The sequence below is a fragment of the Periplaneta americana genome, chromosome 3, assembly GCF_040183065.1.
Source record: "Periplaneta americana isolate PAMFEO1 chromosome 3, P.americana_PAMFEO1_priV1, whole genome shotgun sequence".
Lineage (NCBI taxonomy): Eukaryota > Metazoa > Arthropoda > Insecta > Blattodea > Blattidae > Periplaneta > Periplaneta americana.
The window spans coordinates 7,712,177-7,734,289 of NC_091119.1; the positions used below are offsets into that span (position 1 = coordinate 7,712,177).

The following is a 22,113-nucleotide window of genomic DNA, read 5'->3' on the forward strand; positions in this document are numbered from 1 at the left end:
CAAACAAGGTGCCTGGTTGAGGTTTCTTCCGGGGGTTTTCCTCAACCAATTGAAGCAGAATTGCTGGGTAACTTTCGGCTCATTGGATTCAAACTCTTCCAAGTAGCTTATATCCATATGCGGAGTCTCTTTGTGTATAGGAATGAACTCGTTCGCATTGTTCAGTTTATCTGATTGGCGTAGGCGTTTCCATGGTAACCGAAATCGGAATTTCCGTTCCAACAAGTCCTTTATATTCGACCAACACAAATAGAAGAAATTAGACCATACATGTTAAAAGTAACGTGTACTGACTGAAGAGTTACCATGAACGATAATTATACAGAGTGATTCACGAGGATTTACCGTCACTTACGGAGCTTATTTCCGAAGACATTCTGAGCAAAAAATGTCATATAAACATTTGTCTTAATCTCAATATTTTCACAGTTAAAATAATTTGAAGTTATTACTAAAATACTTTTTTCTTTAGTTTTAAGAGTAAAAAAATATTACAAATAAAAAATGAACTATTCAGAAGAGTCATTCGTTTAATTGGCTAGTGTTCTGAATTTGAAAGGCATGGTGAGGGGCGATAAGTTGATACAATAACAATAGGAGTTTTGTCAGGATCCGTCTGTGCTTATCTATTTAACAAATATTAGTAGTTTACAATATTTGTCACATTTATTTATTTAGTTTTTTAACGTTTTCTGCTTGAGTAAGCCATCTTTAGAAAAGTTTCATGTCTATATACATAGACTCAAGCCGAAAACGTTAAAAATCTAAATAAATAAATGTGACAAATATTGTAAACTACCAATATTTGTTAAATAGATAAGCACAGATGGATCCCGACAAAACTCCTATTGTTATAGTATTCTGAAGCTAAAACTGTGTTGTTAATTGCTTTGTACAGATTTTGTTTTTCAATTTTTAACTAAAATGACATCATTCTTACGCACATCACAAAAATTGTTACAATCATACGACTTTAGGAACTTGATTCTTTACAGTTTAATTATGTATAGTAATGTATGGTCTTAAAAAATTTACAAGAGTGCCATAATTTGTAACAATTGTGATCAATGCGTAAGAAAATGTAATTTTGTAGTTAAAAATTGAAAAAAAAAAAAATTCTTTACGTAGCAACTATGGAATTCACAACACAGAATATTAGTTAATTAAAGAAATGATACTCCTGAATAGTTCATTCTTTATCTATAATAAATATTGTTTTACTCTTAAAACTCAAGAATAATGGTATATTACAAACAAATTCAAATTAGTGTAACTTTGAAAATATTGAGATTAGGACAAATGTTTATATGACATTTTTTACTCAGAATGTCTTCGGAAAATAAACTCCGTAAGGGACGGTAAATCCTCGTGAATCACCCTGTATAATAAGCTGGTAATAAAGTTATGATGATGTACTATAAAATGATAGTGGAATTGCTATAAATTTACTTTATAACTACTATGATTATACTAACGATGAAGTAGTAATAAATTGAATATAACATTACCATAAACTGCCTGTAGAGTTACTGGTGGTGAACTTTCCATAAACTGATGACAAAGTTAAGATAATTTAATTCTAAGTTACCATAAACTTATTATAAATTACTATAAACTGATGACAGTATTACTAAAAACTATGATGGGACTATGAATATTTACTGCATTATTATGTTTTGTGAATACAGAATGTAGAAATAAGAAAAAATTTGCAGCTACAAAGTATGGAAGAAAAAAATCCATGATTATAAACATAAATGGACAGAACATCTATTCAGAATGGATGACAGCAGATTGCCTAAGTTAGCCTTAAATTACAATCCTAGAGGCAAGCGTGAGGTGGGAAGACCCTGGAAGAGATGGACACCCTGCTGAGACATTGCCGGAACAGGCCTAAATGGCCTAATCCATGACGTTGATGATGATGATGATGATGATGATGATGATGATGATGATGATGATGATTATGTTTTGTTGAAAATATTGCCCGGAAGTTTAATAAAGATATAGTAAAGATGTCGCGAAGATGTTGATTTCAGTTCCGTCTCTGACCACAAGTCAATATCTCACAGGATTTAAGTCCTTATCGACGGACGTCTAATCCCGCTGACCTACATTTCTGTCACGTCCCTGTCGCCTTATTCTTTTGAAGCATTGGCCATCGGCAGGATTCTCAGAAGTGGCGTCTTGGTAGTGACGAGGCTGTGGGAAAGATGTGAAAGATTGATGTCGGTCTGAAGCCCTGCCTACTGACTGGAGATCGGTATTTCATATCTCTTCATATTGAATTAGAGGTGTCGTCAACGTGTCTAGCGACGGAGGCACCGCCACACATGTGAAGAATGATGTCCGATTTATCACGTAGACATCGGCTTGTGGAAAAACAGTTTTGTTCACTGAGACTACATTGTAACAAAAGAAACAGCACATAGCAGATGAATAGTATTAATCCATCATGCTGCAGAGATAAGTTGTAGTGCTTTTAACGGTTCTACTTTCTATTTAATAGAGTAGGCTATTCTCTCGCTTGCTTTAAAAGGTGTAGATTGGACGTGTTTCCATTGTTGGTAATGAAAAAATGGAATCACAATGTTTCTGTCTTCGTCTTCAAGTAAACAAAATTGGGATTGGAAGAGGTTTTTACTAGTTGGATTCGCTACAAACAGCTAAATTTGCTAGACTGACCTATTATATTATTCATTTCTAGGAATGGAGAAAGTCAAAATTGAATATCAAAACTATTGATGCTATCAACTGGTCAGGTCGTAAAATTCGTAAACACTTAAGAAATGACGCATTCCAAACTTGGACAAACCATACCTTGCGTGGTAAAGGGGTTATTGTTTATATAGTCCCGTCGCTCTAATTTCCGGCAGCCAATCACGTTGTCGGTCGGCTACATTTAAACGTGTGCGTCTTGTGATTCGCTTATGCATTTCCTAAGGCTCGATAAATAGTTAATTTAATTCCCCGCCATTTTGGCTCTTTCGTTGTTGTTCGCAGAAAGCACACGAGGACGTTATTTGCCGCTCAATTATTTTCTGAATTACAGTGCGTTTGATTTATTATCATAGGAGCTACGACATGATAATGTTTAACGGTGTGGCAAATAGATCCCTCGTCTGATAGTTCGGCAACGAAAGAACAAAAATGGCGAACGATACTACCTACCTAGACTTTATAGAGCCTTCACTTCCTAAGACGTAAGAAAAGAGGAGGAGTCACGCCGGGAATAACAGCGTCGCGACTATAGTAATCTCCCCAAGGCTAACTCATGGGTAAGCAATCGAAAGGGCCTATATTCCTCAGAATGGACCAATGCTTTAAAAATGTCAAGCAATACCGGGCAGAACTCTAAGCACAACCCGCTGCCGTCATCCAGACTGTAGCGAGCTTGAAACACTTGGACACGTGCTTGGACAATGCCCCAAAGGCGAGCTGCTGATCAATGCTAGACATCATCGTGTACGACATGCTTTGGCGACATCGTTAAAAACTTTAAATTGGGAGATTCATGAGGAAGTACATTGTGTATCATCAGATGGTTCTTTTAGACGGGCAGACATTATTGCTATTAACAGACGCTTAAAACGGACTCTTGTTCTTGACCCTACTATCCGTTTCGAAAGAAACCTAAATCAGGCCACCGAAGTTGATATTGAGAAGAAGTCTATATATGAACCTTGTCTGCCGTATCTTTCTCAAAAGTACAACGTCCCTCTTAAAAAATGGTCTGTCATTGGTTTGCTGTTTGGCAGTAGAGGTTCGATTACAAAATTCACATGGAATTATCTTAAGGAACTTCACATTCTTTTGATTATGTAATGTCCATTCTTATAAATATTATCAAGGACTCTCTTCAAATATTACATCATCATCATCATCATCATCATCATCATCATCTCTATTTCAATTAATCCACTTATATTTGCCTTCAACAATTAACTTTCTTTTTTCTTTAATGTATCACATCACATTATATTGTACATGATTATTGTATTCACGACCCTTGTGGTCACTCAAATTTTTGAGCTGATGTCTATAATTTAGAATTTAATAATAAAATAATCAAATAGTTTACTACTACAAGAGTGGAAAATAATGATTAATAATACGCATGTAGTTAGCGACAGCGTCGCCAATGCCACCCAGCGACTCGCTATGAGAACAAATAGGTACATAGGCGTATTTAAACTTAAGAGAGAAACATTTTAGTTTGATATTTAAGAAATGTAATAACTAAATAAATTGAAAGCTCTTTCTTTTTGTTTTACCCTTGTCATCTATATGAATTATGAAATAAAATCTGAATTTTAATAAGGAAATGGGAGGAAGGAAAATTACTAGAAAAATAAATAATGATTAGCTAGTCATTTGAAAGAAACGATTTGTTTAATATATTAACTGTGTGCTACCTTCTTTAATTATATATTTTTGTAGCATTTGAAAGTCACAAATGAATTCTTTACTTTCTTTTTCACATATGCGTTTTTAAGGACACTGAAATACTTGTGTACCAGAAATCTCATACAAACATTACTAAGAAGTTTCACATTTACATTGTGTTTTAGAAAGCAATTAGTTATCTTATTTCTAAGTCCATGAAGACTTTCTCACAAAAATTTGTGAAAATCATTTTCAAATATTTCTGACATCTCAGGAAAATTCATTTCCACTTTTCACTTTACTTGGTCAAGATACATTGATTCTTTTTCACTGCACATAAATTTGTAAAATTCAGTGCAACTCACACAGGTCATGTTATACTGAATGTCAACAATAGCCTTAATGGATAAGAGAGTTTATCTCTTCCTCTGATCATTAGCTACAATACTCAAATCAATCATAACCTCATTATATGGTCCTTACAATTCCTTGTTTTGGGAAAACCTGACAATTATTTTCGTTCATTTGAATCTGGTAATTAAAACAGCCGTATATGGCACAAATAACACCTCTTCAGCCATTTCCTTAAATTACAGGACATAATAAATAAAAAGAGAAAAACATCCTTTTTACCAAAACATATCAACTGCCATGGACGCTGCTGTTAGTTTTCTTATCGAACCGCTAGGTGGCAGTCGTGGCGTATGTCGCCAATTTTTATCGTCACTTTCCACTATTGTAGTAGTAAGCTATTTGATCTAATCCACAACTCTTCTGAACAATTTAACTTATTTTATCTTAAATGATTTAATTTACTTTATAGAATGGGATATTATTAGTTTGAATTCCTTTCTCCCTAACTTAAATCGATTCTTTTACACGGTGTTCCTGTACTCAAAGATTCGCCCCTTTCAGGAACGATGTATCACTTCTGTCAAAAGATCCAATTACTCACCAAACGTTTATTTGATCGTTCAATACGACTGCATTCGATTCTCGCTTGGGCTGATTACCTGGTTGGTGTTTTCCCAGACTATGAGAAAAATGTCAGGTAATCACAAGGAAAATCCTCTTCCTCATCTCGCAAAATACCATATTCATCATTCGTAGTGTTCTGCCCAAGGGCAAGTCTTTCACTGCAAACCCAGCATTCTTCAATTTTTCATATTTTCTATCTTCCTCTTATTCTCCTCATATGATCCATATATTATCTTAATGTTGTCTATCATCTGATATCTTCTGCCCCGAACTCTTCTCTCGTTCACTACTCCTTCTAGTGCATCCTTCAGTAGGCAGTTTCTTTTAGCCAGTGACCCAACCAATTCCTTTTTCTCTTCCTGATCAATTTCAACATCATTCTTTCTTCACCCACTCTTTCCAACACAGCTTCATTTCTTATTCTGTCTGTCCATTTCACACGTTCCATTCTTTTCTATATACAAATTTCAATTGCTTTCAGTCGCTTCTCTTCACTTTGTCGTAATGTCCATAATAATAATAATAATAATAATAATAATAATAATAATAATAATAATAATAATAATAATAATAATAATAATAATCTACCCTTGGGAAGGTACGTTTATTAAATAATGTTTAATAATAAGATACAATATAAAATAATTTATGTGTACAGGTGATTACATAAAATCTGAACAGAATATTTCATTACGTCTACAGCAATAATTTTGAAAAAAAATTAAGGAATTCCAAGAGACGTAAAACATTCAACTGAGAATTTTGGAATTGTTCCCCTTGCTCCAAACAATAGTCCAAAGGCTTCAACCTGTCTTTGTACTCGTAAATGATAAGAATTCCTAAAGTATTCAGTTGTAGGCTCATAGATGATCTTATTTCCTTCATGTACTGCTACAGGTTGTTCAACTGCAGTTTCAAAGCGTACAGTGGGATATATGAAGCTGTGATTTAATAAATGAAAACTAGCTATTTGGAACCAAAAGGGGAGACATTATCCGAATAACATTACCGTTTGCGGGATTCATTTAGAAAAATGTTCCAAGAAACCTGAAGACGTTAGAGCTTCCTCTAAGTTTTTCCATCACGCGTTTTTTTCTTTTATTTTGTAAACCACGTCGTGACCCCCTCTGATCTTCACACGACTTCTCAGGGTCGCGAAAATCCATGATGTTATCGGGAATAGAAACTGCGACCTTCCGGGTTTGCTAATCGCGACGCTACCGAGCGCTTCCTCTCAGTTGGCATAGTGTCGTTGAATAACAATAAAAACAGTCGAGATTCGATTCTCGACAGATGTGAAATGTTTCGTAAATGGGATACATTTTGCCATGGAAGTCATATTTCGGTTCTCCTACAAATGTAATTCAACGGATAACTTCTGTTCCATTACCGCCATATCAGTTTTTTATAACATCTTTACAATCTGTAATTTGAGAGGCACATAAAATGAAGAAATCATAAACCATTACTGATGTAGCCCTTCTCTTGTAAAGAGCCGCCACTGAACTTTGTTGTTGTGGACCATACAGGTTCCAAATACGTGGAATATGATCGAGGATCCGAATCTGCACAAGGGGATGGATATTGATTCAAATTTACAGCGACAGGTTGTTTCTGAGATTATTCAAAAGTAGCGCTCGTTTCCCTTGCCAACCAGGCACGCAGCTGGCCCTCGGACATCCGCTGTCTTATCAGCTGTTATGTTAATACTGCGGCTTTTTCCCGCGAGGTTAATGACGGCGAGTTCTTGGCACGCAAGCAACACTCAACTGTTTCGCACGCCACATTAAAAGAAATATGCTAATGCTTTCTTTTTAAGAATCCAATAACACGTGCACGGCGAGAAACTTCAAGAAAGAAAATTAATCTCCTGTTTTTGAAGAAAATTGAAGTGAAGTATGAAGTCCTCCATCACAAGATTGGATTACAGACCTCTTTCAGGTAAATACAGTGATATTTAGATGTAAAATAAAGTCTAAATGCAAGATGAGATACTATACATTCATCGGTGTTGTGTAGAGGTTTATGATGAATGAATTTCCAGATGGAAAGAAGCGTTTTTCATAAAATCGATAATGTGGAAACTCTGCAAGTAACAGTTGTGTGATAAGCCTTCTGATAAATACCTACATGTAGCCAGTTTCTTTTCTGTGACACGTCGCCAAGCTCAACAGTCTTCTCAACCCCAGTGTTGTAACACTCCATCAGTATTCAACCCACATATTTCTGTGCTTGTCATATCCATAACTTCAGGCAATATACATACATGCACGTCTAACGCCATTGGTCCCCCCCCCTCCAGTTTCGATTTTGTCATTTTAGACCAGTTTCAGCCACAGATCTCGTTTATACGCTTGGATTGGTTTACTTATTTCCGATCAGCATTTTAAGCGTCTTTCGTTCTGAAGCAACAATGAGATTTCTTATAAAAAGAGCTGTGGATATTTATGCACAACCAAATACAGTAGAACCTATTATTATTAATTTTATTTCATAACGATTTATCAACTGCTATGGTTATCTAGCGTCTGAAAGAAATGAAGGTAATAATGGCAGCGAAATGAGTCCAGGGTCCAGCGCCGAAAGTTACCAGCATATTAATAATGTCAAAACAAGTTCTTATACAAATTTTGGCCACTCGAGCGCAATTACGAGGGCCGTAAAAATAAGTTTCCCTTTGGCCGTTTATAGAAAGAAAACACAATCTCATGGAAAGATTTATTGGAACAGATACAGCAATTGTTGAGCTATTTTTCAACATATTCCCCACCGGAACTGAGACATTTGTCATACCGTGGGGTCAACTTTTGTATCCCTGTATCGTAGAAATCTGCCACCTGGGATAGGAAGTAGTGTGTGGCAGCCATCTACACTTCTCTGTTGATCCTATGTATGACAAATGTCTCAATTCCAGTGGGGAATATGTTGAAAAATAGCTGAACAGTTGTATCTGTTCCAATAAATTTTTCCAATGAAATTGTGTTTTCTTTCTGTAAACGGCCCCGGAAAAACTTATTTTTTTGCGACTCTCGTAATTGCGCTCGAGTGGCCAAAATTTGTACAAGCACCTGTTTTGACATTATTAACTTGGTGGAAGAAAAAAATAACTTTATCTGCCCCCGTGAGAATGTTTGCTTGTTAGTGGATTAAGGGAAAACCGCGGAAAAACCTCAGTCAGGTAACTTTGTCCCAACCAAGATTTGAACCCGGTCTGCTCGGTTAAGTTACGTGTATACAGGAGTTATTTATGAATTAAACAGTAAAATACTATGAACTATTAATTAAACAATGAAATACAAACTGTGTAGCAATACATACATACATACATATATACATACATACATACATACATACAATGTAAATACATACATACAATGTACATACATATATGCAATGTACATACATACATACATACATACATACATACATACATACATACATACATACATACATACATACATACATACATACATACATACATACATACATACATACATAGGGTAAGGTTGCGTATATCGCACCACTTTAGCATTTATAATTTTTATTGAACAATACAATTTTGATTTTATGCATTCCTTTACAGAAATACATTCCCAGAACATTTGCCTTTCATGTAAAAAAGAATCCTTGAATTTGATTTAATATTTTTTAATTAGAATGACATTTTCGAAACACATGTCAGTGGTGCCATTTAGGCAACTAGTTTCCTAAACAGCACCTGCGGTTTCTTAAATCGCATCCCTTTATCTGCAGGGAACAGGATGAAGGAAAGCTTTTAATATTGAACATATTGAACAGTACTTAATATGAATAATGTAATAAATGCACATTACAAGTTTATTGAAATTAATGAAAGAGAGTAACGAACCTTCAAATGAAATTGAAAAAATAGAGCATAAATTACCTAACATTTAAACTTCCTGAATGCGTTTTTTATTGTTATACATTTGCCATGTGCTTCACCAGGCAGTTCGAACTGTAAACTGCGTCACCTTTTCTCCACGATTATCTTGAAGCCGCCTAGGAACTGCTTCATGATTTAGCTGTCTGAAATGGTTTGAAGATAGAAACATCTAAAGGCTGGGCCTCTGAGTATTATGACGAGGAAGCTGAAATAGGAGCACATCATTTTCCCGAGATAATCTAGCTTCTAAATTTTTGGAATGGTTCGTATAGGTGGACATACAGAAGCAGCACTTTTTTCCATGGCAGGTTTGAGTGGCAAATAAAATGTTTGACTATCCGACAGATAGTTCACTGTTGACATAACCTGAATCAGAGCAAACAAATAACGATCCTGGAAGAACACCAGCTGATAGTGTAGGATGCGCTGTTTGACGTTTAAAAATTTTCATAGGTGGCACAAAATATCTGGTGCGCTTGTACAACACACACTTGTTGTATTAACGCCCTTTTCACCACTCGATATTGCACCCACCTGATGCATTCCTCGTTCAGTTAAAATTTTTTGGCCTTCTTTTCTACGGCTAGAATTGCTACAGTTGCTCATATCGCACCGGTGCGAATTAGGCACCCACAAAGTGGTGCGAATTAAGAAACTACGTCAAAAGTTGTTATTTCCTTCATTCTAGTCTATAATCACACATGTTCGAAAATCGTACTAAGTTAAATGTTCTTTAATATTTCTTTTAACCAATAACATCTTAAGATTATGGATTCCTTTGCATACAAATCCGTTATTTAGTTACAAAATGTTAGCTAAATATACATCCACCTGAGCGATTATATTAAATACTCTATCACCACCATCAGCTTCTTGTCTATGCGGATGACGTAAATATGTTAAGAGAAAATCCACAAACAATTAGGGAAAACTCGGAAATTCTTGTTGAAGCAAGTAGAGCGATAGGGTTGGAAGTAAATCCCGAAAAGACTAAGTATATGATTATGTCTCGTGATCAGAATATTGTACGAAATGGAACTATAAAAATTGGAGATTTATCCTTCGAAGAGGTGGACAAATTCAAATATCTTGGAGCAACAGTAACAAATCTAAATGACACTCGGGAGGAAATTAAACGCAGAATAAATATGGGAAATGCCTGTTATTATTCGGTTGAGAAGCTTTTGTCATCTAGTCTTCTGTCAAAAAGTCTGAAAGTTAGAATTTATAAAACAGTTATATTACCGGTTGTTCTGTATGGTTGTGAAACTTGGACTCTCGCTTTGAGAGAGGAACAGAGATTAAGGGTCTTTGAGAATAAGGTTCTTAGGAAAATATTTGGGGCTAAGAGGGATGAAGTTACAGGAGAATGGAGAAAGTTACACAACGTAGAGCTGCACGCATTGTATACTTCACCTGACATAATTAGGAACATAAAATCCAGACGTTTGAGATGGGCAGGACATGTAGCACGTATGGGAGAATCCAGAAATGCATATAGAGTGTTAGTTGGGAGGCCGGAGGGAAAAAGACCTTTGGGGAGGCCTAGACGTAGATGGGAAGATAATATTAAAATGGATTTGAGGGAGGAAGGATGTGATGGTAGAGACTGGATTAATCTTGCTCAGGATAGGGACCAATGGCGGGCTTATGTGAGGGCGGCAATGAACCTACGGGTTCCTTAAAAGCCAGTAAGTAAGTAAGTAAGTATCACCACGCTGCTGACACAAAGAAGTGGCAGAAATCAAGTGACATGGTGGAAGTTCATAAGGTAGATTGTAACAATACCACTAGATGCCACACTACTACAGTAATTTGTTTTAAACTAGCAGTGGTGCCATTTAGGAAGCGGTGCGATTTATGGTACTCTACCCTACATACATACATATATACATACATACATACATACATACATACATACATACATACATACATACATACATACACCGCAAATCTCATTACGTGTGTGTAACTTTATTGAAATGGCTGTTACTTCTTATCTTGGTGATAACCTACGTCATGACTCGCTGCCACGCGTTGTTACAAAACCATGCCGTTAACATAAAAGGACTTCTATTTCTGTGAGACAGTGTTCTCTTAAATTATTTAGCCATGTATAACGTAGTCTATCCTTTGCTTTTGCTCAGCAAAGTGTCTACTATTGTAGGCCAAATAATAAGTACATTATCTGACTTTCAAAACGTTTTCATATTTCTCTTACATCCATATTGTGTATAACATTCCTCTGTTGCAACTTCAGGAATATTAACCACTTACTAATGGCAAAGTATATAACGTTATACAGGGACATCATTTTATTTTTACTAACATTTTTAATATTAACTTGCCTATACCTCTGGATCAACGCCGTTTGCTATCCCCTTCCACGACTGGAGTTCGATGATACTGACGTAATATACAAACAAATCACTTTACCAGGTATAGGAGGGAAGAAAAGTAGTTCATCCATTTACGTAAACTAGGAAATATCGCGATTTTGAGTTTGATAATTTTCATTAAGTCTTTGTTTAATCAAAATACAGTACTGTATTAACAATGAGTGTTTTTACTCACGAACTGAGCTGTCCATGTGGACGTATTCATTATGCAGTGTATATTATACTGTCTACAACACATTAGCGTACAATATAGAGAATGAAGTTAAATTGAAAAATAATCACAATATGGATATTTAAACACATTTCGATACAGGCTCCAGTTCTAATGTGCATATTATCGCACTATAGCATATTGTACTTAGTTCCAATTACCAGTTCTTCGTACTAGTAACTCATGTTGAAATAATTCTGTACCTACTCTATAAAAGAGTACCTTACGTACTGTAAATTCAATCTTCACTTCTGCCAGAAAAGATAAAATTACTCAGACATACTATCTACTGTCCGTCCAAGTGGTTATGTCATAGGATCGTAGAAAGGAGGGAAATCACGTGACACTTAATTACTGAACGAGGCCCTTTTATTTAAGTTATTTTAAACAGTTGTATAATATTACGTAGACGTCCAATTCCTAACAGAAATTAATGTTCTCAGAAAAGAGCTAAGACAGCCCAGCCACTAGCTGGCGAATAAAAGCTGGTGGGGGAAACCGGGATACGACGTAGGCAAATGGACGACAGTAACTGTGCGAAAATGATTCAATATTGAAAGCTCTTTCGTCACTGGAAAATGCGAACATATTTTTGGAACGTACTGTGGCTAATATGACTGTATATGCGGTCTTGGATCTGTGTGGAAGACGGTTGAAGGGGTGGGAGTGAAGTACATTCAAAAACTCAGGTACAATAAAAATTGAAGTAAAAATAAAATTGTGTCCCTGTATAACAAGAATTGTACCTCTGATTGAGGTCCCGGCTGATATGTATATTTACCTATTATCAGGCAGTACATATCACTTGATGCTATGTGTCAGAGGAAGAACAATAATTGTTTGATTAGTGGAATATATAGCTAATCGGCGATGTATGCATTGGAGGGGGAAAGGAACTGGACACCCTACCCTATTATCACTTGGCATAGTTGCCTCATGAGTGATGCCTAGGGACCGGATTTTTATGTAATTACATATTATATTCCTTTCAACCTAACCGTATATAAATAACAAATCTTTGCGAACCATTAATATATTAATATTTGATACTACATATTTTTACATATTTACCCCTCATTACATATTATGGCTTGATATTGCATAAATCTACATATTTAGGGGTTTTATTCATTTTTACTTCTCTAAAAGAAAATAAAAAAAAAACTTGTGCCGGGGAAGTTTACAATTTGAAATACACAGATTTAAACAGCCTTTTTACCTACCCAAGAAAGGATATATTTCGGGACGAAACATTACATTCTTACTTCCAGGAAGTAATAGAGGCACTCACCCCATACCACCCACTGTAAATATGAGTGAACAAAAGGCAACCTTTCTCATACAACTACCTCGTATTGTAAAAATCACTCAGAAAGTAGCGTTGTCTTCATGCGGTGGAGTTGGACGAGGACGACATGATTTGTCTCGAACTATAATTGTTCTGCACACGTCTTAACAAGCCGTTCCCATGCAATTTGCGACCTTACCCACCCTCTTCCTAATCCTTCCAGGGAAAACCCGTGTCAAGTCTGACATGAGCCGCAATAAAGTAGCCGACTTTTGAAAAGAAGCTGAAGTAAAGAAACAAACTGGAAAGATGTTGAATGATTAAAATAAATAGCTTTTCAGGTTATTGCTTGACCTCTTTACTTTAAATTTAGTAGACCTATACGGAAATGGGATTTTCCGAGCAATTAGAAAGTATGGTTCTCGGTTGGAATAATCCTACCCTTCTGAATGAGACAGGAATGTCACTTTTTAAACAACAGTTTGTAAATGCCTATAGTTTGAGGTTTCAGTAGGTACTTTGTTTCTTACAGGGAGCAGCTAAAATGCATGTGTCCCACATCTCCTCTCATTTTCTAATAATCCAGTAAAGCGAAACAGTGCTTGCAGTACTGTTGTGTTGTTCATTTCACTCAGTTCTCTAGTTTTAGTACTTACAGTATAAAGTGCAAGTGAGTTTATCTACTGCTTTTAACTAACTAAAATGGCCCCTGTATCTTCAACCCTAACGACAAAAATAAAATTATGGATTGCGATGGACGAAGCTTTCACTACAGATGGAAAAATAGTAATGTGTCAAGTGTGCGGTAAAAAAGTCAGGTGCTCTATGAAATCACAACTGGAGAGTCTTACCTATCCTATACCTGCCAGATATTGATATTAAATATTTTCATGATTGTACATATTTTGGTACATATTCAGCTTATTTTTCTTACATAAATATGTACATATTTCACACCTTGATATTACATAAAAATCCGGTCCCTAGTGATGCCTTATTGGTGATACTTAAGAGGTTCAAACCTGTCTTCGGACAATTGACTAAACAACGACAATATGAGTTGAAAGTTATTTTTAATTATCATCGCATAATTTCTATTCTTGCATCAATACTGGTTTTAGAATATTGGGCGATTGTGGTCGTACAAGCTGTCTTGAAGTGCGTTAGTTTTTCTCAACCATTCTCATTTCATAATTTCTCCAACATCGAACCTGTGTTATGTGACTGGTTCTCAGTCAATAAATTGGTATTAAATTGTAACAAAACTAACATAATTCAATTTAAATCCTGTCCAAATTCAATCTCGCAAATTTCTAGCGCAATAATTAACAATAGATCCCTATTAGAAACAACAACAACAACAACGAAATTTATTGGCTTAAAAATCGATAATATGTTAAATTGGAAAAATCATATTAGGGTGAATATTCTGAAATGGGCAAATATGAATAACAAAACTGGAAAAAAATATATTATATTAAATTGTGTACTTTTTTCTCACATTGGTTACATTTGCTCCTATTATTGAAGGTTCTGGTATCAGTTGAGCTTAAAAAATTATGTGAGATTTTCTAATTTAAACAAAAGCCAAGGGATTGTTGTTATCTTTCCCTTACAGCCCATTGTTTAAGGTATCTTCTAAACTTCTGTACTTCAGATTTCACTTGTCTTCGAACATTGATTTTTTCACGATCAGTCATATCTGCTATTTTCTTTCTTTTTTATATTATTTACCATAGTCCCTTTTTTCTGCAACTCCTCTTCAGTCATATTTGCCCTCTGGCTACGTATCTTCTCCCTTTCATATTTTCTACTTTCATCATCAGACTCTTTTTCTTTCCTATAAACAATCACATGAAATAATATTCGAAGTTACTTTATACACCAGTATTTAATAATTGTATGTTAAATGAAACCCCAGTCCCAGAATAAAGGAACCGACGTTACAGGGACCGTTGTTACAAATTAGTATAATTTCCGCAATAGTTCTGACAAAATAAATCGTTAAAAATATCATGGAGGTTAGATTTTTTAGTCGACAAACATTGTAATGTTTTGCATATACTACGAAAGTTTTGTATATACAAACTATATTTAATGCCACCTGGGACCAGTGTTACCAATAGAAAACATAACATTCAGTCATCAGTGATGATTTTTGTATTTTTCAATAAAATAAATTACGACAATGGACGAAAAGTTTTTTAACTCGCGCCATGTTGACCTCTCATCACTACCAACCGTTAAAATTTACCACATGAAGCAAAATTGTCTTTTGTGTAGCTCTTTTATTTCGAGGGACCGGCGTTACGAAATTTTTGGGGACAAACTTTACGTTAAATTTGTGTCCTTTCAGAATTAAACAAACAACAATTCCTTCTTTCATAAGTATTTTAACTATTTATTTTTATAATCTTGGCCGAGGAAATAAAATCAAATCCAAACATTCCGAGAAAAACTTAGTAAAACAGAGTAAAATGTAGTTGGGGACATAGGGACCGTAGTTACATTTTGACGTTTGGACGTTATTTTTTAATTATACATTTTAAAATTAAACCTTTTATGCTTTGTTTTCAACTAAAACATGTGAGAGTTAGTTAATTAAACGCAAAAGTAATCAGTTAACATTTTCAAGAAACTCCTTAAATCAGCCGGGACATACATTTACCCATTTCAGAATATTCACCCATTAAAGAAATTACCCCCAAACTAAATTCAGCTTGTTTTGCTATTAGATCTATGCAAAAGATAGTAAATATCAATACCTTAAAAACAATATATTTTGCATACTTCCACTCGGTATTCTAGGGAAATTCCACAGATAGTAACAGTATATTCCTATTACAAAAAAAAAAGAGTAATTAGAATAATAGTAGGTGCCAAATCTAGGGAATCTTGTAGGACTATTTTAAAAAAACTACAAATAATGCCCATGGTTTGTCAGTATATCTTTTCATTAATAATCTTCCTCGTATGTAATCATGAAAACTTTGTAACTAATTCAACAGTTCATAGCATAAATACACGTCAAAAAATGACTTTCATACTCCATCGGCAAGTCTATCGTGCTATCAAAAAGGAGTGCGTTATATGGCAGTAAAATTTTTTAATAGCCTTCCTATCTATATAAAAAATGAAACTCAAAACATAAGATTATTTAGGGCCAAATTAAAGAAGTACCTAATTTCTGACGCCTTCTATTCTGTAGGTGAATTCATGACATTCAATAACACTTCATGAAATTGGTACTAAAACTTTGTGTTGTACTAGTAGACTATATAGTGAATCTCGTCTGTATATATTTCATCTAGACTGTGACTATAAATTAAGGCTTTATAATAGTATTAAGTTTTTTTACTTGTTCCATATTCTAACTGTAAGCAATGTATGAATACCATGGAATGTTAATAAATACAATACAATACAATACAATACAATACAATACAATTCCAAAGAGTCGGTTAATGAATTACTTTGCATTGATGAAAATTTAAGCAACTAAGTTTGTTCCACATAATATTCCGTGGAAAGATCCTTTGTAAGAATCCTTGCGTGCCGGGCTTTATCAGCATTCAAGAAACGTTCCGCAGGTATTGAGAAATAGGGCAGACACAACGCTCTCCTTCATCGTTCCATGTTTTACGTGCAGAGAGCTCCTGTATCTCTAAGAGATTTGCGTGCCAACATAACATTTTCTGAATTCGCTATTCTTGTAAAGGACGAGGTCAGAGGCATTTCAGACCAAAAGATTATGCAACAGTCCTATTTCTTAGAATTTGCAATATTTGCGTTTATGAATTATAGCAGCGCAACACTCAGAAATCAAACAAAAGAGAAATAAGAGTGTTCCAAAGTTGTGCCGGCAAAAGAATTTTTAATTTAGAAGAGAGTATTGAAGTTGCATAGAACTTATTCCAGGTGGACAACCCTACTTTCTGATCAACTCTCAATGCTTTTCGCCTTGTTGCTTCAACCAAGTTTCCCTTTTCTCTGCTGTTGTTTTAAATGTTCATAGTTGTTGCACTTCATTCTACTGAGCATGTATTAGACGTAATTTGTTCTCGGTCTTTCTCTTTCCTTTCATTCCAAGAGTTTTCCTCTCCAATATACACTGTATTCCAAAAGTTCATGGTGGGGTTTCAAAAGGTTGGAGCTGTTAAACAGAATGTGGCACATGCATTAGGGATGAATTAAATTAAAAACCAAATCAATTAATAATAATACTAACTTACTTACTTACTTACAAATGGCTTTTAAGGAACCCGAAGGTTCATTGCCGCCCTCACATAAGCCCGCCATCGGTCCCTATCCTGTGCAAGATTAATCCAGTCTCTATCATCATATCCCACCTCCCTCAAATCCATTTTAATATTATCCTCCCATCTACGTCTTGGCCTCCCTAAAGGTCTTTTTCCCTCCGGTCTCCCAACTAACACTCTATATACATTTCTCGATTCGCCCATACGTGCTACATGCCCTGCCCATCTCTAACGTCTGGATTTAATGTTCCTAATTATGTCAGCTGAAGAATACAATGCGTGCAGTTCTGCGTTGTGTGACTTTCTCCATTCTCCTGTAACTTCATCCCGCTTAGCCCCAAATATTTTCCTAAGCACCTTATTCTCAAACACCCTTAACCTATGTTCCTCTCTCGGAGTGAGAGTCCAAGTTTCACAACCATACAGAAGAACCGGTAATATAACTGTTTTATAAATTCTAACTTTCAGATTTTTGGACAGCAGACTGGATGATAAGAGCTTCTCAACCGAATAATAACCGCATTTCCCATATTTATTCTGCGTTTAATTTCCTCCCGAGTGTCATTTATATTTGTTACTGTTGCTCGAAGATATTTGAATTTTTCCACCTCTTCGAAGGATAATTCTCCAATTTTTATATTTCCATTTCGTACAATATTCTGGTCACGAGACATAATCATATACATGGTCTTTTCGGGATTTACTTCCAAACCGATCGCTTTACTTGCTTCAAGTAAAATTTCCGTGTTTTCCCTAATCGTTTGTGTATTTTCTCCTAACATATTCACGTCATCCGCATAGACAAGAAGCTGATGTAACCCGTTCAATTCCAAACCCTGCCTGTTATCCTGAACTTTCCTAATGGCATATTCTAAAGCGAAGTTAAGAAGTAAAGGTGATAGTGCATCTCCCTGCATTAATAATAATAATAATAATAATAATAATAATAATAATAATAATAATAATAATAATAATAATATATTTATTATTAATATTTGTGTGCTGAACAACAGCCAGAGGCCAATTATAATTCAGCACAATAGACAAACAGAAGATACAACATTTACTTTATTTTAGTAGGTTATTTTACGACGCTTTATCAACATCTTACGTTATTTAGCGTCTGAATGAGATGAAGGTGATAATGCCGGTGAAATGAGTCCAGGATCCAGCACCGAAAGTTACCTAGCATTTGCTCGTATTGGGTTGAGGTAAAACCCCGGAAAAAATCTCAACCAGGTAACTTGCCCCGACCGGGAATCTAACCCGGGCCACCTGGTTTCGCGGCCAGATACGCTAACCGTTACTCCACTGGTGTGGACTCGTATTGTTGTAGTGTGTTTAGTTTCTGGTTTTTTCGGTTGAATATGTAGAATTTCCATGTCTGTGTTTATGTTGCTGTAGATGTGGTTGGCATTTGTGATGTGTTCTGCATATGTGGAGGTGTTTTGTAGTTTTGTTATGGCTGCGATGTGTTCTTTGTAACGTGTTTGAAATGATCTGCCTGTCTGTCCTATGTAGAAGTTGTTGCAGGTGTTGCATTTGAGTTTGTATACGCCTATGAATTTGTTTGTGTTGTTCGTGTATCCAGATGTTTTTGTAGAGTGTTTTTTGTTCTGTATGCAATATTGTAATTTAATGTAATGAGTTTTCAATCTTGTGTGTGTTTTTGTTTTCGTATGTTAGTGTGATATATTTTTTGTGTTCTTGTGTTTGTGTTGTATTCCTGTGTTTTTGGTAATTCTGTCTTGTCTTTTTTATTATGTTTTGAATTACAAACGTTTCTAAGACAAAAGCATGATGACTTTCTAAGGACTGAAGGAAATATGGAAAATGTGTGGCATAAATTTAAGTGTATAATTTTCGAGGCATTAGTAAAATGTGTACCTTCTAAAATAATTAAGAAAAATCCGGACCCAGAATATTACACTAATTATATTCGCTACTTAAAGAAAAAGACAAGGCGCGCTTTTAGCAAACGTAAACGAAGCCATGAGCATTGGGAAAAATATATCGAATTAATTAAGAAACTTGAGTGTGAAAAAAGGTTAGCTCAGGAAAATTTTCTAAAAACTATTTTAAAAGAAGATGAAAGTAACAATTGGAGACAGTTTTATAATTATGTACGCAGGAGAAAAGGGAAAAATGAAGGAGTAGTGCTTTTACGAAATCAGAACGGAGAAAGTATAACTGATGACAAAGAAAAGGCCGACTTATTAAATTCCTATTTCATTTCGGTTTTCGATAATAATAATAATAATAATAATAATAATAATAATAATAATAATAATAATAATAATAATAATAATAATAATAATAATAATCCCGCTGATAGGAGTGGTTGTGTCACAGACCGTGAATGTGAACCAAATTCGACTTTCAAAATAACTTCCAAAGGGGTTAGAGAGAGAATAACGAAATTAAAAAATCGGAAGTCTCGAGGACCAGATAGTATTGCTACAGAGATTCTTAAATTAGGTTCCGAGGCCATAATTCCATACTTAATGCGTATATTTCATGTTTCCATAAACAATGCAGCTATTCCATGTGACTGGAAATCAGCTATAGTGGTACCCATACATAAAGGTGGAAATAAATTAGATGTCGGAAACTACAGACCGATTAGCCTTACATCTGTCGTATGTAAAGTCATGGAGCATTTGATATCGGATTATATTCGTCATGTTCTAAATGCGAAAGACTGGTTTTACAACCGCCAGCATGGTTTTAGGGAAGGCTTCTCATGTGATAGTCAAATTACGTCGCTGGTTCAGGATCTAGCTGAAGAGGTAGAAAGAGGCGGAAGAATCGATGCAGTTGTGATTGATTTTTCGAAAGCATTTGATTTGGTGCCACATGACATATTAATAGATAAGTTAAGTAGGCTAGGAATAGATAAAAGAGTGGTGCTATGGATCCAAGAATTCTTAAACGGTAGAACCCAGAGAGTTAGAGTAGGTCATGAAATATCGGAAATTGGAAATATAAGTTCAGGGGTGCCACAGGGCAGCGTTCTGGGTCCATTACTCTTTATAATATACGTAAATGACCTATGCCAGGATATTACATCAAATGTGAGGCTATTTGCAGACGACTGCATTATCTATAGAAAGATTAGAAATAATTCAGATGTAGATGCTATTCAAACAGACTTGAATAACATTTACAACTGAGCGTTAAAGCATAGGATGAAAATAAATGGTTCTAAAAGTAAATCTATAACATTTTGTAAAACCCGAGAGGAAACTAGTCTTAATTACGAATTCAGTGGTGTTGTAATTCCGCAAGAACAATGTTGTAAATACCTAGGAGTGAATTTAAACTCCAAACTTTCTTGGGGAGAGCATGTTGATAATGTTACAGGCAAAGCATGGGGGGCACTTCACTTTATTATGAGAATCTTGAGAAAGGCTAGCCCCAAATCGAGGGAAATAGCATATCTAACATTAGTGCGACCGTTAATGGAATACAGAACTACGTGTTGGGATCCCTATAGAATATATCAGATAAATTCCTTAGAAAGAATCCAGTATAGGGCAGCTAAATTTGTTAAAGGTAAAAGAGAAGATGGGAACGATACGATAAAAGAACTTAAATGGGAAACTTTGGAAAACAGACGTAGGAAAACTAGAATAACATCATTGTATAGAGCACATCTAGGTCAGAAAGCATGGGTAGACATAACGGCTCGGTTAGAAAAGCCAACGTACTATGGTAGGAACGATCATGATTTTAAAATCAAATGTAGGAAACAGAAAACGGATGTAGGTAAATTCTCATTTTTAAATAGAACTATAAATGATTGAAATGACCTACCTGCAGCGGTCTTTGAGGGCTGTCCTTCCTTAAGGAGATTCAAGAATAATTTAAAGAGTTGTGTATAAAGTGAAAATTAAAATTAAGGTGACATTCAACATTTAATTCTTTAAGGTGACATGTATTTATCTAGCCTGACGAGTTTACTTCCTTGGTTTGAATTGTAAATTATTTAAAAATAGCGTGTAAGAGGGCCTTAGACTAGAAATGTTTAGTTTAAATGTAGTTCTGTTTATAAGTATGCATAAGGGTGTAATTATTTGACTTATTTGAACTGTTGTATCAGTGAAGCGAGGTGAGTCAGTGAAGTTATGGTTTTACAGTGCAGTGAACAGTTCCGATCAGTGATAATTTATAGCGTCAATGAAATGTGTTCTATAGTGTCAGTGAAATGTGTTACAGAGTGTCAGTGAAATGTGTTACAGAGTGTCAGTGAAATGCGTCATAGTGCCACTACAGGGAATGAGATGAGAGTAAAGTGAAAGACTATTGAAACTTATGTAGGACCTATACATAATTATGTAGGTTGTGTTGTAAAATTAGGTGTTTTATTTTATGTTTTATTATTATTGTGTTAAATTGTATTGTGTATTATTATTGTATTGTGTATAAAATTGTATATGTGTTGTAAATTGTATTATGTATTGTAAATTTTATTGTGTATTGCTGATCATTTTAACTGTGTATTGTTTATATTGTGTATACCACTGCCACCGGGTGCTTGCCCACTTGCAGTGTAAATAAATACATACATACATGTTGTTTATTATGTTGGGGTTGTATCCGTTTTCTTGTGCTATGTATTTGATTGTGTTTAGCTCTTCGTTGTAATCCTGTTGGTTCATTGGTATGTTGAGTAGTCTGTGTACCAT

At 35.1% G+C, this 22,113-nt stretch overlaps 2 protein-coding genes across 7 annotated transcripts in view; one reads left to right on the forward strand and one right to left on the reverse strand.

The window, feature by feature from the left end:
- Nucleotides 1–22,113, reverse strand: part of LOC138695774 (centrosomal protein of 104 kDa) — a 181,544-nt gene that overhangs the window by 121,247 nt on the left and 38,184 nt on the right. The window lies entirely within an intron of this gene.
- Nucleotides 7,096–22,113, forward strand: part of kappaB-Ras (NFKB inhibitor interacting Ras like 1) — a 95,918-nt gene continuing 80,900 nt past the window's right edge. For 3 of the 4 annotated variants that reach the window (XR_011331190.1, XM_069819967.1, XM_069819968.1), the window contains exon 1: nucleotides 7,096–7,305. Coding sequence is in view for 3 of the 4 variants with exons in the window: in XM_069819967.1 (XP_069676068.1) it covers nucleotides 7,263–7,305 (43 nt within the window). In the remaining variant the exon portion in view is untranslated. The remainder of the gene's footprint in view (nucleotides 7,306–22,113) is intronic. The other variant, XM_069819966.1, reaches the window with a different exon arrangement.